This window comes from Glycine max, chromosome 19 (assembly GCF_000004515.6).
Source record: "Glycine max cultivar Williams 82 chromosome 19, Glycine_max_v4.0, whole genome shotgun sequence".
In the NCBI taxonomy this organism is placed as follows: Eukaryota; Viridiplantae; Streptophyta; class Magnoliopsida; order Fabales; family Fabaceae; genus Glycine; species Glycine max.
In genome coordinates this window covers 37,696,716-37,712,810 of record NC_038255.2, presented here as the reverse complement: position 1 = coordinate 37,712,810, position 16,095 = coordinate 37,696,716, and the positions used below count along the sequence as shown (strand labels likewise).

At 36.8% G+C, this 16,095-nt stretch overlaps 1 protein-coding gene across 1 annotated transcript in view; it reads left to right on the top strand.

Annotated features, from left to right (window-relative positions):
• The window catches only part of LOC100785430 (probable polyribonucleotide nucleotidyltransferase 1, chloroplastic), a 64,705-nt gene that overhangs the window by 36,133 nt on the left and 12,477 nt on the right, over window positions 1-16,095 (top strand). Inside the window, 4 exon segments of the mRNA XM_014771703.3 lie at window positions 621-692; window positions 6,312-6,425; window positions 7,212-7,304; window positions 13,865-14,043. Coding sequence (XP_014627189.2) covers window positions 621-692; window positions 6,312-6,425; window positions 7,212-7,304; window positions 13,865-14,043 — 458 coding nt within the window.

Below are 16,095 nucleotides of genomic sequence, written 5' to 3'. Positions count from 1 at the left end.
TGTAAAAAGAGGTGATGCATAGAGGTGATAGACTTGATAGTTGATAGAATTATATGATGCTCTTGTTGCAATTTTCTCAGAGAAGCATGACAAACTCAAATTAGGCTTGTGCTACCAATATATTGATTTTCTCTCTTTGGTGTTCTGCTTGTGACTGTTTTAGGGGAACAACCATTGTCAGTGCAGAGATATTGGCCAGCTTTGTTGCATTCTTTGCCTCTTGGGTTTTGTTTTCTTTAAATTTCTCTGTTTAGGATGATAACTTACTGTCTCTCATAATATTTTCTCTGTTCTCTCTCTAATAATGGCTTTATTTATACCCACCCCTGACCACCCAAGAACTGGGGCAAAAAAGAATACTTCTCATGCTTTAATTCCCTTGTTTTGTGTATATAGTATCCTACTATGGGTCAAATTTTTTCTTGCAATAGACATTATGTTCTTTATATATATATATATATATATATATATATATATATATTTGTGTATTTGAATTGTTTAATTTTATATTTTGTTCCTTGATTCATGTAGAGATGATGCCCTGCCCTCTTGTATCCCTGTTCTGAGTTCATTTAGTTTTACTTTTTAACATACATCTATTTTTTTTCCACTTCGTACAGTTTTCTGAGGTGGATGTGAAGTTGGTATTTAAGGAAGTTACATCTAAATATTGGAGGAAGCGTATGGTAGAGGTATGAATACTTGTGATAAAATAATTAAGATTGTCATCCAACATAATTATATAAGTCTGATTCTTTTGCGGTCTTGGGGAGACTTCTGTCAAAAAGTATGTGAATTTCTGTTATCTTCAAAATAGAAAAGCTCTTTCACTAGAATTGAAAGTTTTAGTTATGAGCCATATAATAATCTGACAACTGTTCTCAGCTGTCGAAATTTAAACTTGTAAGATTATTCCTTTCCATGCTATCAAAATGCATTAATCATTTCAATGGGCAATGAGGTAGGAAATGCCTAACTATTTATCATGAATTTGCTATAGCAAACACAAGTCCATTTGATATTAAATTATTTTTGGACTTGCATGTTAAACAGCTGAAACAATTGGTGACTTGGTATTAGACTGAAATGATCCTTGCTGCCTCTGTTTGTTTAGCCCAGACATGATGGCATGTTTGATGTAGAACTATTCCAAGTTATGCATCTAACTTATTAAGCTTTTAGTTTGAGTTGGTTCTAACAAAAAAAAAGGCATTATCAAGTGAATTTACCTTTGTACTTTCAACTCATAGACTTGCACTTGAGGATGTTGATGAGCATTGGTTCATTTATCCCTTTGATGAAAATTGATGAATTTCAATTGCTTCATTTATGGAACTTTACGACAATGCTTACTGCATAGGTGGATAACCTGTCTTTTTCTTTCATATATAATATATGTGATCATTTTCTATTCTTTTTGTTTAAATGGAACTTTCTCTGATTTTAATTGTGGGCCAACATTTTTTATGCTGAAAAATGATGCAAAAAAGGGTGCTTGTCAATGAAGTTATTCCTCTTTCCATCTTTCTTTTAATTCTTCATTCAAACAATCAAGGTTTGCAGAACTGTTATTTGCTTGATAGCATAGGTGCTTGACTGATAGGATTCCTCAATTATAACACTGATTTTATTTCGTAAATATTGAGCCAGGGCTTGTCCAGAGCATAAAGCTCCTACAGAATGTTTTACAAGAGACTTTCTACTTGATACTTAAGAAAATCACTTACATGAAAATCTGCCCCCCTATTTCCTAACTTCTATATTGCATAGCGCACCTTAAAAACTTCCATATTCCCTAACAATAACTGCCTCATGGAAGTTGTTGCACTATATGTTATGAAAATTACTGTCATAGTAATTGCCGCACTCCTAACTATAACCACCTCGTAGCAGTTATTGCACTCTACATTCTGAAAATTAATGTCATAATAACTGCCATACTCGTAACACTAACTGTCTCATGGCAGTTGTTGTACTCTATGCCCAGCGTGGAGTAAACTCTCCAAGTGGGAGGTCTGTTTGTATTATGCATTCTCTGCTTGTAATTCATTTTTTGTTATGTCTGGGCCTCGGTATGTTTTCACCTGTATCATATTGCACATTTGAAATTTAAATATAGATACAGACCAGAGTCTGAGACTCTGAGCAACAGAGATGTTCAAATAACTTGTTTTGTTGTTATTGGGAAAAGCCCAAGTCCCATATCGGCTAAAAATAAAAGCCAAGTTAGAGTATATAAGTGAGGAGCAACCCTCACTCCTTGAACTAGCTTTTGGGATTGAGTTAGACCCAAATTCACATTCTAAGAATCTAAGGGGGTGTTTGGTTTGCATTTTTATTTTCTGTTTTTATTTTCTATTTTCATTTTCTGAAAACTGTTTTTATTTTCAAAAGATTAGAATTTTGAAAACATGTTTGGTTTGACTTCTTGTTTTCTGTTTTCAGGAAATAAAAACACTGAAAATTTATAATATATTGACTTGTCTTTTTTGTATTTTTAAATTTGTTTAAAATTATATTTTTTGTCATCGCATTTTTATTTTACCCAAAATGAAGTTCCTGTTTTCGAGTGAAAACACTGAAAATGAGATTTTATTGTTTTCATTTTCACTGAAAATGTTTTCAAAAATTCAACCAAACACATTTTCATCACCATTTTCTGTTTTCAATGAAAATGAAAACAGAAAACAGTCAAACCAAACACCCCCTAAGATGATATTAGAGCATATCCAGGATTAATCCATAGGGCCATCCACCATTGTTATCCATGCACCAAGCTCAAGAAATGTTGGGCGTGAGGGGATGTATTGGAAAAAATCCAAGTCACATATCGGCTAAAAATAAAGCCAAGTTAGAGTATACAAGTGAAGGGCAACCCTCACCCCTTGAGTTAGCTTTTGAGGTTGAGTTAGACCCAAATTCACATTAATCTAAGAGTTGTTTAATCATTTGACTCATTTCTAGTTTAGTCAATAGAGGATAATGCAGCAGCATTGCTTATTTCATTGTCAACATATTTATTTGGATGCTAAAATTGCAGATAACCTTACCTGTAGTGGCTATAAGGGGATGTGATAATAAAACCGTTTTATTTATACGGATGCGAAGAAAACAGAACAATGTTGCTATGATTTCTAGATATAATAGTCTGGAACATCCCATTTTTTGTAGACTAATTTCAAAGGAGTTGTTATTTGTAAATAAATAGAGTTTTATGAAAAGATTTTTATAATTGAATAAATAAAGAGAAATAAGTGTATTAAAATATTGATTTGAGAGAAAATAAAAGGGTATTTTATTTATTTGTTTGATAGAGAATAAAATAGAATTTGTTTTTATAAAATAATAAATAAATAAATAGATTAAACCTAGCTATAAATAGCGTTAGGTCAGTTTTCACACTGACGGGTGCGTCTTTTTTCCCTCATTTTCGTTTTTCCCCTTCTCTTCCTCAAAAACCTTTCTTTTTTCCGCAACCCAGCAAACCTGTCTCAGAAAAACGATGATCTCAGACTCATTCACCGTTAGATCGTCGTGAAATTTGAGCACCACGTTTGCAACCCAATTTCGAGCATTCTCACCGTTGGGAATTGCAAAAACATGTCAGAGCAAAGAGAAATACCTTTCGTATCGTAGCTTTCTCTTTTCCCGCAAAAACCCAAAACAGTCTAGTAAAACTACGATCCCGGTTTCACTGTTGGATTTTCATGAAATTTGGATATGTTGTTCGAAATTCAATTGCGCACACTTTCACCGTTGGGATTTGCGAGATAATATTTGTGGAGGGAGAAAAATGAATCGCATGAAGATAGTACAAATGGAGGCTTCAATCCCTTCTCATTCTCTCTAACGTTTGAAAACCCTATCAGAGCAATCAGAGGAATCTCAGGAACTTGTTAAAGATGTCTCTATCGCTGTCGAAAGACACGTGAGCCCGCTTAGAGGTAAGGGATGAGTTATTCGCGATTGGGGGTTAGTGAGAACACGTGTAGGGAGAGGATTAAATTGGGGTTTTGTTTTGGGATGTTTATTAAATTGCAATTTTTCCTTTATTATTATAAATAAAATATTGCTGTTCTGATGAGAATTGCTTGACAAATTGTGCTCTTGGTATTTGTATATTTTGACCTATGATTTTGATATAATTGTGTAATATTATTTGAGGGGTCTTAGTCTCCAGGTTGTGATAATCTTTTGTATAAATTGTTATATTGAAGATTTGAAATGATGATTCAAATTTTGAGTATGTGGTGAATTGAACATGTAATGAATGATGAAATACATGTATATTGAGATGTATATTGTGTTGTGAGCTATGAATTGTGTAATAACACAACTATAAGACCTTTTAAGGGCGACGAGTTTTGCGTGACGAGTATTGTGATGGGATCCATTGTGGGAACCCGACGAGTTTAATCATAAGCGCGACGAGTTAAAATGATTTTGAAAATAATTGGGTAGTTGTGTGTATTGCATAGTTCATAGGTAAAGTGAATATGATTCATGAGGTGTGATAACATGCTATTTTGAGATTATACCATTGTAATTGAGATCGAGTGTATGTGATAAGCTAAGTATGCACGTGATTGAGATGTTGTGTGCATTGAGATATTGTATGCATTGAGTTATAAACTATGGATTGTACAATCACACGACTATAAGTCCCTTTAAGGGCGACGAGTTAATGCTAAGACCCTTCAAAGGCGACGAGTTAAAACTATTTTGAGAACAATTGAGGAGTTGTGTGTTTTGTATAGTTCATAGATAGAGTCTGTGTGCTAAAATGTTTTCTGGGTTGGACCTGAATCAGGAGGGAGAGGCCTTGATGGACTCTTCGAAGTGTAGGTCTTGGGGGTCATCCGGTTTGAGTGCTTCTTTAAGCCTATGTTGATCCCATATGGTTGGAGCATTCTCGCAAAACACTGTGACCCTGACTGGTCTCCCTATGATCTTACCTAGTGAGAGTGACCTGATTTACTAGTGTGTGGTTTGTCTTGTCATGTACTCCTAGGCGTCCGACGTGATTTTTCACTAATATGGTACCACATTGCATATAGGATTGAGTCTTAGTGTATATATTGCATAACGCTTGTGTATTGATCGATATTGATTGACTTGATGATATTGTGTTTTGATCCTTGAGTACGTGAATGTTGTGAAAATAAATAAAATGTGTGGTGCTGCGAGGTAATGTTATGCGACAAGGTGAAATAACGTGAGTGATGCTTAAGTAAGTTGTATTTTGTTTATATGATATTTATATCTACATGTTTCTTGTTTCTCTCCATTAGTTAGGAATGCGATAACTCATTCCCTGCGTGTTGTCTGTGTTTGAATCCTGTGATGATCTTGAACTTTGTGTTCGGGGGAGTAGATGAATAGGTAGATGACTATGAAGAACCTCATGCTAGAGGATACGGGAACAGAACACTCTGATAGGATGTGACATTAAGATATAAGTTTTATATTAATTGTATGAAGCTTAGACGGCCTTGTTTGAGCCGAGATGACTTTATTATTTATTTGGACAAGTTTGAATATGATTTAGAAGGAAGGGAATGCGAGCCTTTTATCCCTTTGAAAGACTTGTATTTAAAAATGTTTTAAAAATACTTTTAATCAATATTTGAATTTTTATTCCTTTATTAGTATATATGTGAGGGGTAGAGGATGTCACATAGTCCCTTAAGACTTGTTTACTGTGGAGCTTATTCATCGAGTTTGCAACTAGTTCCTAGGATTTCTTGATCACAAAGTATTTTAAGCAATTAAGTTGCCCATTCCTATAACATAAAGTTCTACTTATGAATAATAGAGTTGAGAGAATTTGAGAGAAGAGAAGAAATTGAGATTGAGAAATCTGATATTATTCAACCCCACTGTAATCAGATTACAAGATTGTTTATATATTTGGATTAACTACCAACTAATGTAACCTAAGTTAGTTGACAACTATTACATAGCTGGCAAGCACTAACTATACTACCAACTGATAACAGACTAACTACTAACTACAGTAGTTAGTCTATCAGTTAACTATCAGAAGTAAAAAGACACACTGTGAGTAATGTATACTCTCTTATAATGAAACATGTTGTACAACGATTCACGTACTTCCTTTTAGTATCTTAATAATCTTTTGGGTTGACTTTGTCCTTGTCAAAAGAATGCAACTTTTTTTTTGGGTATAATTTTTGTAACTTTAAGTAAATGTAACAATGATGCTGCAATCCTTAGAAGCTTGTCTGCATGATGAATTACCAAACTGAATGGATCCATGCTTATTGATTTCTTTTCTGTGTATGTGACAGGGGGGGAAAAGAAGCGATGGGCGTACACCTGACGGAATACGTCCAATCTACTCGAGATGTGGTCTATTACCTAGAGCACATGGAAGTACTCTTTTCACAAGAGGCGAGACACAGGTCTGTGCCAACTTTATTTGTTTTCCAGTTTATGCTTTTGATGATATCTGTTGGTGTCTATATATGCTTGTGCAAGTCACACTATCTCTTCTCTGTCTTTGTTAGTTTTTTAGAGGGGATATAGAATGCTCAAATACAAAGGAAGAACAAAACTAATAATGCTGACTCTTTGAACCTTTAACACACTTCACATTTAAAGTCTCCAATTGTAACCAACTTGGATATAATCTAGAAATTAGTGATTGTAAATCAGTGTGTTGATTACTCAGGTTATTACAAGCCTTAGAAGGATGAAATTCTATAGTTTCTCAGGCTTGGTGATGATGGAATAGTATATTATCTGTTGACCCTTGTGTAAATTTTTGCATAAAGCACTAGACTGGTAATACTTTATACTTCTTTTTAGGGTACAAGCAATAACTTATACTTATATTTCTGAGGTATTCCATGTTTAAACAGCTACTTTTGATTGCTGTCCCAAAAAAAACCCACCTAAGAAATGTTTGTTTCTCCAAATTGCTGTTCAAGAGTGTTAGACGCTTCAATTGTGATGTTGTTTTACGAAGCCTCTACTAGTAGAAACATGTGTTTTCATTCTGACTTCATGCAAAATTATAACAGTATGTTTCTCCATTAGCAATTTGGTGTACTATGAGCATCTCATGATTACTAAAAATCAATAATTTTCTACTTTTGTTACTTTATTCTGAGTTTGACTTTCAGTACTTCTTTAGTGATATTTATATCTGCATCTTGAGTAATAAATTGACTTTATCTGGTTGGCAGGCACTAGCAGTTGTTACACTTGGAGATAAACAAATGGCACAAAGAATTGACAGTCTTGATGGTGTTGATGAATTCAAGAGGTTCTATCTGCAGGTCTCTTTAGAAATTGACTACTTTAATGTTCTCTTATATTTATGTGGATGTTACCTATTCTCAGAAATCTGGGCGATGTTTGAAAAACCGAACTGGACTGGTTGGCTTGACTTAGAACCCATTGTTTGTCTAGTTTAGTTCATTATTAGAGTTGCAGATGCCAAAAGCCAAGATAAACCCACTGAACTGCCATTTAGCTGGTCCAACCAGTTCTCAGTTGATGACTTGGCACTGACTGCATCAAATGCTCCATGTCACCATCAAAATAAATGCCTAAGCCAGGAGGAATTGAATCTTGTTTCCTTTAGTTAAGTGGACATGATGGCAACTGCTAATCCATTTGGTTCTTCTGGGGTTATTAGAGCAGTGCTTTTTTTTTTTTCTCTTTTATACTCAGTTTTGCAAAGTTATGCCTATATTATTGAAATTATATGGTTTTAGATATTGGGGAAGGAGAAGGGATAAAAGAAAATGAAACACTGAATTGATGTTAAGTATTAACCAAGATTTATTACAATGTATTGATGTATTTGATTTATTCATAAAACATACGGTACTAACCCTTTTTTTTTTTTTGGAAGGCAAAACTGGCTTTGGAAATACGGTACTAACCCTTATTTATATTAATTATTCTTAGAATTTGGGTTTAAGGCTTAACATCAATTCCTATCTATTTCCTTTCTTTTTTCAGGGTACCCAAATCAGTGGTGGATAAGTTAGTGAAATTACAATGTAGGTTTCTGTAGGGAGGCGGACCAGAACAAAACAAGATTGCTTGGATCAAATGGGAGGTAGTGTGTCTTTCAAAAGAAAAGGGGGGCTTGGGTCTGAAGGACATCAACATGTTTAACCTTGCATTACTTGGTAAAAGGAAGTGGCAGCTCCTACAACAAGGGGAATTATGGGCCAGTTTTGCCTTGGGTGGGGAGACTGAAGAATCTGGCGATGTTTGACAGAGTTGAAGACGACCTACTATGGGACATCGGAGCAGACGTAACACCGAAGTATATGGGGGATGATTTAATTCTATTACTTGGTCTCACGGATGCGAAAGCAGAACAAATGATCCAGGAAGAAATAGAAGGAGGAGAGTCTTTGTTTTACTCGTTGGAGAAGTGGAACCCAAGGATACGTACTGGGTACAGGCTGACTTGGGTCTAGTGCTGGGGTATTCCACTACTGGCCTGGGACACGAACCAAATCAAGAAGATTGTGGCTGCTGTCGGAGATATGGTGGAGGTGGACGATGATGTTGAAGAAATTCGGAGGGTGGACAGGGCACAGGTGCTCATCAAGATATCGTGGAGGCCTACAATCCAACACACCGTAAACCTCCACATACAAGGGGAGGTATACGGAGTGCATGTGGTGGAGGAATGCGGGTGCAGCTTCGACGCATACCACGGTCGACATAGGAGGGATATGGGGTCGTTGGAGGAGATTGAATCTGACGATAGCGACGTCGGAACTTGGGTGCCGGAGGAGACACACGGATTGGAGAAAGAAGGCGACCTGCAACTTATGGAGAAGCGCAAAACTGTGAACCGCCGACAGTGACCACCTCCAACCTTGATGCCGGGACCAATTCTAACAGTCTCACGATGGTATCCACTGGTCCGAACAGGAAACCAAACCCATTGGGTAAAGTCAGTACCACCTGGGTACAGGTAGCTAAGCAGAAGAGGGGTATGTCAGAGCACGAAGTAGGTACACAGGAAGAGCAGATGGCGCGCCAATCCATGGCTGTTGACCGAGATGACCAAACATGCAAAGAGGGGGGCGAGCAGATTGTGGGAAACAACGATGACGCAGAGAGGGATAGCTTTTTTCACGAAAACGGAAAAAATGAATGTACATGGAGCTATTACGTGTCGCGGACCCAACTTATGCAAAGGAACGGGTCATGTCACAACCACGTGACTGAGGGGATTTTTATAAATGGAATGAGCCTTTCTTTTAGCACCCCCCCAAGAAACAACAATTTTTTTTTTCTTTTAGCCTACAAACAAGTAAAGGCGAAAACACTACAGCATGGCAAATTTATTCACGTCGAAGAGGGTACCAAAAGCAAAGGGATCTGGGCTGTGCAGATGGGGTAACCTCAAAAACAGCTTAAAAAATACATCAATTAAGCCCGCAGCAGCAACATAAGTTGCACAATGAAAAATGTGGGAATGGTCAGGGTGATATTAAAGCACATGTGGAAACTACATCAGCACAAGATGAAGCAGATGATGCAAACCCAGCCAATATTCAGCTACAAGAGGCAATGGAGTTATGGAAAGTTGCAAAGAAACTGGGGGTAACAGGTGGCCCAGCCCAGGGGAAAATTATAGACAACATAAGGGCAATGGAGGAAAGAGATAAGAAAGAGGCAGAGAGATTGGGAAATAGGAGCAGTACCCCATGAACATCATTTCATACAATGTCAGGGGACTAGGGAGGGGGGTTAAATGGCCAACAATCTGAAGAATGGTCAAGAAATAGCATGTAGATATGATTTGTATCCAGGAGACAAAGAAGGAAATAATTGAAAAATCCATGTGTCAAGCACTATGGGGGGATCTTGAGGTAAATTGGGAAGCGCAATCTGCATCTAATACAGCAGGAGGGGTCTTATGTATCTGGAGTGAAAAGACATTCAAATTAGAAAGGAGAGTCATTGGTAGTGGTTTTATACTGTTGGTAGGGGAGTGGATAAAGGAGGCACAACAAGTCCATATCATCAGCATCTACTCACCATGTGATATTCAAAGTAAGAGAACCCTATGAAATAATGTTAAGTAGTTGAAAAACTTAAACCCTGGGGGATTATGGTGCATATTGGATGATTTCAATAATATCAGATCTCAGTCAGAAAGAATTGGTACTTGTCAAAGGGGGATGGGGGAAAGTAACCTAAGGGAGTTCAACGAATGGATTGATGAGATGGAGGTAGATGAAGTGCCATGGGTGGGGAGAAAATTCACTTGGTTTAGACCGGATGGAACTGCTAGGAGCAAGCTGGACAGATTCTTGGTGTCTCCTAAATGGATTGCTAAATGGCCGAGAAGTACCCAGTTCGTCTTGGATAGGAATTTTTCCGACCATTGCCCAATTTTGCTCAGATACAAGTATGTAGACTGGGGTCCTAAATCTTTTAAGATCCTAGATTGCTGGTTTTTGGACAGTTCCTTCAGATTAGTTGTTTAGGAGTGTTGGGCCTCTAACTAGCAATGGGGGTGGGGCGGTTACGTGCTTAAAGAGAAGATTAAAAGTCTTAAACAATGGCTGAAAGTGTGGAATAAGGAACAATTTGGGCATACTCTTAAGAAGGTCAAGAAGATTGAGGCTAACTTAAACAAATTGGAAGAGGAAACTATTGACAGACACTTATCCCCCCAAGAAGTACTAAGAAAGAAGCAATTATAGGAAGCACTATGGTAGCAGCTCAATCACATGAATCTATACTAAGGTAGAAGGAGAGATCAAGGTGGATTAAAGAGGGCGATTGCAATTCACGGTACTTCCATTTGTTGGTGAATGCGAATCGCAGACATAACTCGCTGCAGGGAATCATGGTTGCTGGATCTTGGATTGAGGAATCGGGAGAAGTAAAAGAGGTAGTACGACAGTTCTTCATGCAAAGATTTCAAGAATCTGACCAAGACAGACCCCGCTTGGATGGAATCCACTTTCAAACCATTGGTCATCCACAGAATGAGATGTTGGTGGGGCGCTTCCAAGAGGATGAAGTCAAACAGGCTGTATGGGATTGTGGAAGCGAGAAAAGTCCTGGCCCAGATGGACTAAACTTCAAGTTTATCAAGGAATTTTGGCATTTAATCAAACCTGATGTCCTCCGGTTTCTGGATGAATTCTATGTAAATGGAATTTTTCCAAGGGGCTGTAATGCATCTTTTTTAGCCTTAATTCCTAAGGTGTCCGATCCACAAATGCTGAATGACTATAGACCTATTTCACTAATAGGTAGTATGTACAAAATTGTGTCCAAGCTGCTGGCTCAAAGACTGAAGAAGGTGATGCCAATCATTATAGATGAAAGACAATCCGCATTCATAGGGGGCAGACATTTGCTGCACAGTGTGATCATAGCAAATGAAGTGGTGGAGGAAGCTCAGAGGAGTCAAAAACCATGCCTGGTTTTCAAAGTAGACTATGAGAAGGCATACGATTCAGTATCGCGGGAGTTCTTGATATACATGCTGAGAAGGATGGGTTTCTGCTCCAAATGGATTCAATGGATTGAGGGTTGTTTAAGATCTGCGTCCATATCACTATTGGTAAATGGAAGTCCCTCGGTTGAGTTCATCCCACAAAGAGGGCTTAGACAAGGAGATCCATTAGCACCCCTTCTGTATAATATTGTGGCTGAAGCTTTGAATGGTTTGATGAGAGTAGCCATTGAGAAAAATCTGTTCAGAGGATTCTAGGTGGGCGCCAATAACGTGGAAATCAACATTCTACAATATGCGGATGACACAATATTTTTTGGTGAGGCGACAATGGAGAATGTCAATGCAATCAAAGTCATTCTGAGGAGCTTTGAACTCGTTGCAGGCCTCAAAATAAATTTTGCAAAAAGTTGTATTGGTGCAATTCGAATGTCAGACCAATGGAACCAATAGATTGCAAACCATTTGAATTGTAGCTTGCTGTCCATTCCTTTCATTTATTTGGGTATACCAATAGGGGCAAACCCAAGGCGGTGTCAGTTGTGGGATCCTATTATCAGTAAGTGTGAGAGAAAATTATCAAAGTGGAAGCAAAGACACATTTCTTTTGGGGGGAGAGTCACACTGATACAGTCGGTCTTAACATCTATTCCCATTTACTTCTTTTCATTTTTCAGGGTCCTTAACAAAGTGGTGGACAAGCTGGTATGATTACAACGTAGATTCCTATGGGGTGGTGGATCTGATCAGAACAAGATTGCCTGGATCAAGTGAGAGACGATGTGCCTCCCAAAAGAAGAAAGGGGATTGGGCATCAAGGATATCAAGAATTTCAATCTTGCGTTGCTGGGCAAATGGAAATGAAGTCTATTCCACCACAATGGAGATTTATGGGCAAGGGTATTGGAGTCAAAATATGGTGGTTGGCAGAGCTTGAGTGAAGCATCTTCAGTTTCCAACGATTCCATATGGTGGCGGGACTTAAAACAGGCCCTTCATCAACCAAAACATGGAAACACTTTCCAAAATGGAATATCGTGGAGGGTTGGATGTGATGATAGGATCAAGTTTTGGGAGGATAATTGGATTAATGATGACATATCTCTACTACCAAAGTATCCAAGGCTATATCTCATTTCACGTCAGCAAAATCAGGTCATCCAACAGTTGGGAGCCCACATGGATACAGGGTGGGAATGGGACTTTATGTGGAGGAGACCACTATTTGATAGTGAGATTACCATCGCTGATAGCTTCCTAAATGATGTTGAAGGCAAGATAATCCATCCATACAAAAGAGATGATTGGGTTTGGAAAGCAGACCCAAGTGGCATATACTCGACACAAAGTGCGTATAATATGTTGAGGGGGGAAACCATAAAGGGCAGTTGTGACGGAGTTTTTGAGGAGCTATGAAAAATAAAGGTCCCAAAGAAAATTTCAGTATTTGCTTGGAGATTAATTAGAGATAGACTGCCAACAAAGACAAATCTGAGAAGGTGACAGGTCGAGATTAATGATATGATGTGCCCATTCTGTAGGACCATGGAGGAGGCTGCAGGCCACTTATTCTTCCACTGCAATAAAATCATTCCTATTTGGTGGGAATCTCTGTCTTGGGTGAATATCCTAGTGGCTTTCCCAGAAAATCCTAGGCTGCATTTCCTTCAACATGTACTTGGCCTGGCTGATGGAATAGGAGCTACTAGATGGAAGTGTTGGTGGTTGGCTTTGACTTGGACCATTTTGCAGCAGAGGACCACCATACTTTTTTCAAGTGGCACCTTTAATGCCAACAAATTGTTGGATGATGCAGTATTTCTGTTGTGGACATGGCTCAGAAATTTGGAGCCAGCTTTTGTAACCCATTATAATCAATGGTCCTCTAATCTTAGAGAAGGCTTTATCTAGGATATTAGTATGATTATAGATTTATAAACTAACATTTGTAGTCAGCTTTTGGTTCCTATTGAGACTGTTTTAAGTCTGATCTTGGAACCATTTGCTTGGACGATCTCACCTATGTAATCTTTGTACCTCTGGTACTTGAATATTTATAATATTTATCTTTGCTGATGAAAAAAAATAATTTTTTTAATATATTTGTTCATTTTTCTTTTTTATTTAAACTAACCACCTAATCATGATTTTTTTCAAACAGTTTGAAAAGTAAACCGCATTATGTATCTATAATCTTTTAGTAAAATTTTATATTGGTGATTTGTTTAACTTAACATTGTACATCTGTCACTTATTCTCTTTTTTGTATATATTTCTGTGCTTGCATGGTTACTGAGAAAAATTTTGGGATCTATATGTTTTTTATATTTTTTTCCTTAAAATTTCTAAATGAAAATTGTTGACTAACTAAAATAAAACTTGCAGTATTCATTTCCTCCTTCATGTGTTGGGGAAGTTGGCCGGATTGGTGCCCCAAGTAGAAGAGAAATTGGTCATGGGATGCTTGCTGAGAGATCCCTTGAACCAATTTTGCCTTCTGAAGATGATTTCCCTTACACTATACGTGTTGAGAGTACTATCACAGAAAGCAATGGCTCTTCAAGGTGAGTTTTTTTTAATTCCATTTTCAATTTCCAATTTTTTTTATTTGTTTGTCAATTGTCATCATTATTCTCAGAAAAAGATGAAGATTGAATGAAAATTTGTGTTCAGATACGCACATGCTCTGGTTCTGGTATTATAGTTTAATTTACAATCAGAGTAATTAAAGAATTAATTGTGCTAATCACAAACTAATCTCTGGCCTAATAAAGTAATAATTATTTATTGATCTAATCTAATCAGCATAAATACAGTTGATTGTATATTTACAGATTTTCTAAAGCTTAAGTCTAATACTTCTCTGCAAGATTGAGCATACATATTATTTGGAAATAGGAGCATTTAATGATTATTACTTTTCCCAGTAGCTTAGTTATTGTGTTTAGCTAAGTTCATTGTATCTTAGGAAATAGGAAGTAGTTCTCTTTCGGAAGTAGTTCTATTGAAATAGTAGTAGTTATTTATTATCTTTGTAATCATTATTATTATAATAAATAGATCACTCTGCAGAGTGGTAAACTCAAGCAAATTGAGAAAATAAAATCTGTTTCTCTCTTCTCACACACATCAAATTTATTACAAGCAAGGTCAACCTGAGGACAGCTAACTGTAAGGAACTTAGTTAATATTTTGGGAAATCTGGCTCGAGATAACAAAGCCTATAGTAAGCAAATCATTAAATGGTAATAATGAAAAGGAGGGTTGTAAGCAAAATGTAGGACAGCTTGGACTTGTTAAACACCCATTATATTAAAATTACTTAAATGTTATTGTTTAAGTAATTTTGTTTGGACTTGTGAGATTGAATTATTTTAGTTTATTTACTTATGAGATTGAAGTATTTTAAATTTAAATTTAGTTTCAAAACTGAATAATTTAGATTGGGATAATTGTGTAAAATATTTGAATAATTTTAATTTTGACCTTTGAACTATGTTTTTGAAGAAATTGTTAAAATAATTAAAAAATGGGTTAAATTGTATTTTAAACTGTTTTTTTTACAGTAAATATTCATGGATATCCACAAATATTGAAAAAATCCACCAGTATCCGCTTAATGGGTACCTGTGCGGCTGTGCCCGTACGGGGTGGATAATTATCTGGCAGGTAGCAGGTAGCTACTACCTGTCCCGTTGCCATCCTTACTTACCCTTGATGTCCAGCCTCTGCATGCATCTAGCTGCTTCATTATGTTTCTTAACATTCCATGAAATTAAGCTCCAGCAAACACAAATTACCCTCTGAGATTGAACTCTTATATGATGGGGATCCTGGCCAATAAACATTTAACTGATATGAGTAACCAAGCCAATAGAAAAGGTATCACCTTAATATAGGTCACATATTTGCATAGATTTTAATCTCAGAGTAAAAACATTGGAAGCTGGGACAGTGTTTTGAATAATTTCTTGATAGGAAGAACCAAATAGAATGAAAATCATTGTCAATAGAAGTAACAAAATATTGAAGTGCCAAAGTGACAGTGACACTACTAGGACCCTAAATATCTAAATGAACTGAAACAAAAGGAGAGTTTTGCGGGTGGGCACGGTTCTGGGGCTGCTGTTTTAATATTGAAATGCCTAAGTGAAAAGTGACACTACTAGGACCCTAAATATCTAAATGAACTGAAACAAAAGGAGAGTTTTGCGGGTAGGCACGGTTCTGGGGCTGCCTCTGTTTTAAGCTTAGATACCATAAGGAAGCAGATGACAGGTTTACTGAAACCGTGTATCAGCTACACATCATTGATTTTATTATATAGGTCTATAATCATAAATACAATTGCTTATAGGAGATTTTGTTCCTATAAATCAGATTTTGTTTCCATTATACAATAAATTTCAGAATATTTAGATTGATTCGCAACATATAATTAATCATGGTTTTGTGATGGGTAAGAAGCAGAAGACATTCCGAAGCTATGCAATTTTTGCTATTGTTTAGCATTTATTGATAAAACGCAGATCTAAAGCTCATGGGCTCATGGCTATTTTCCAGTCAATGTAATAGTTTTACTATTTCAGGAAGATGCCATATTCTCCCACCTCTGA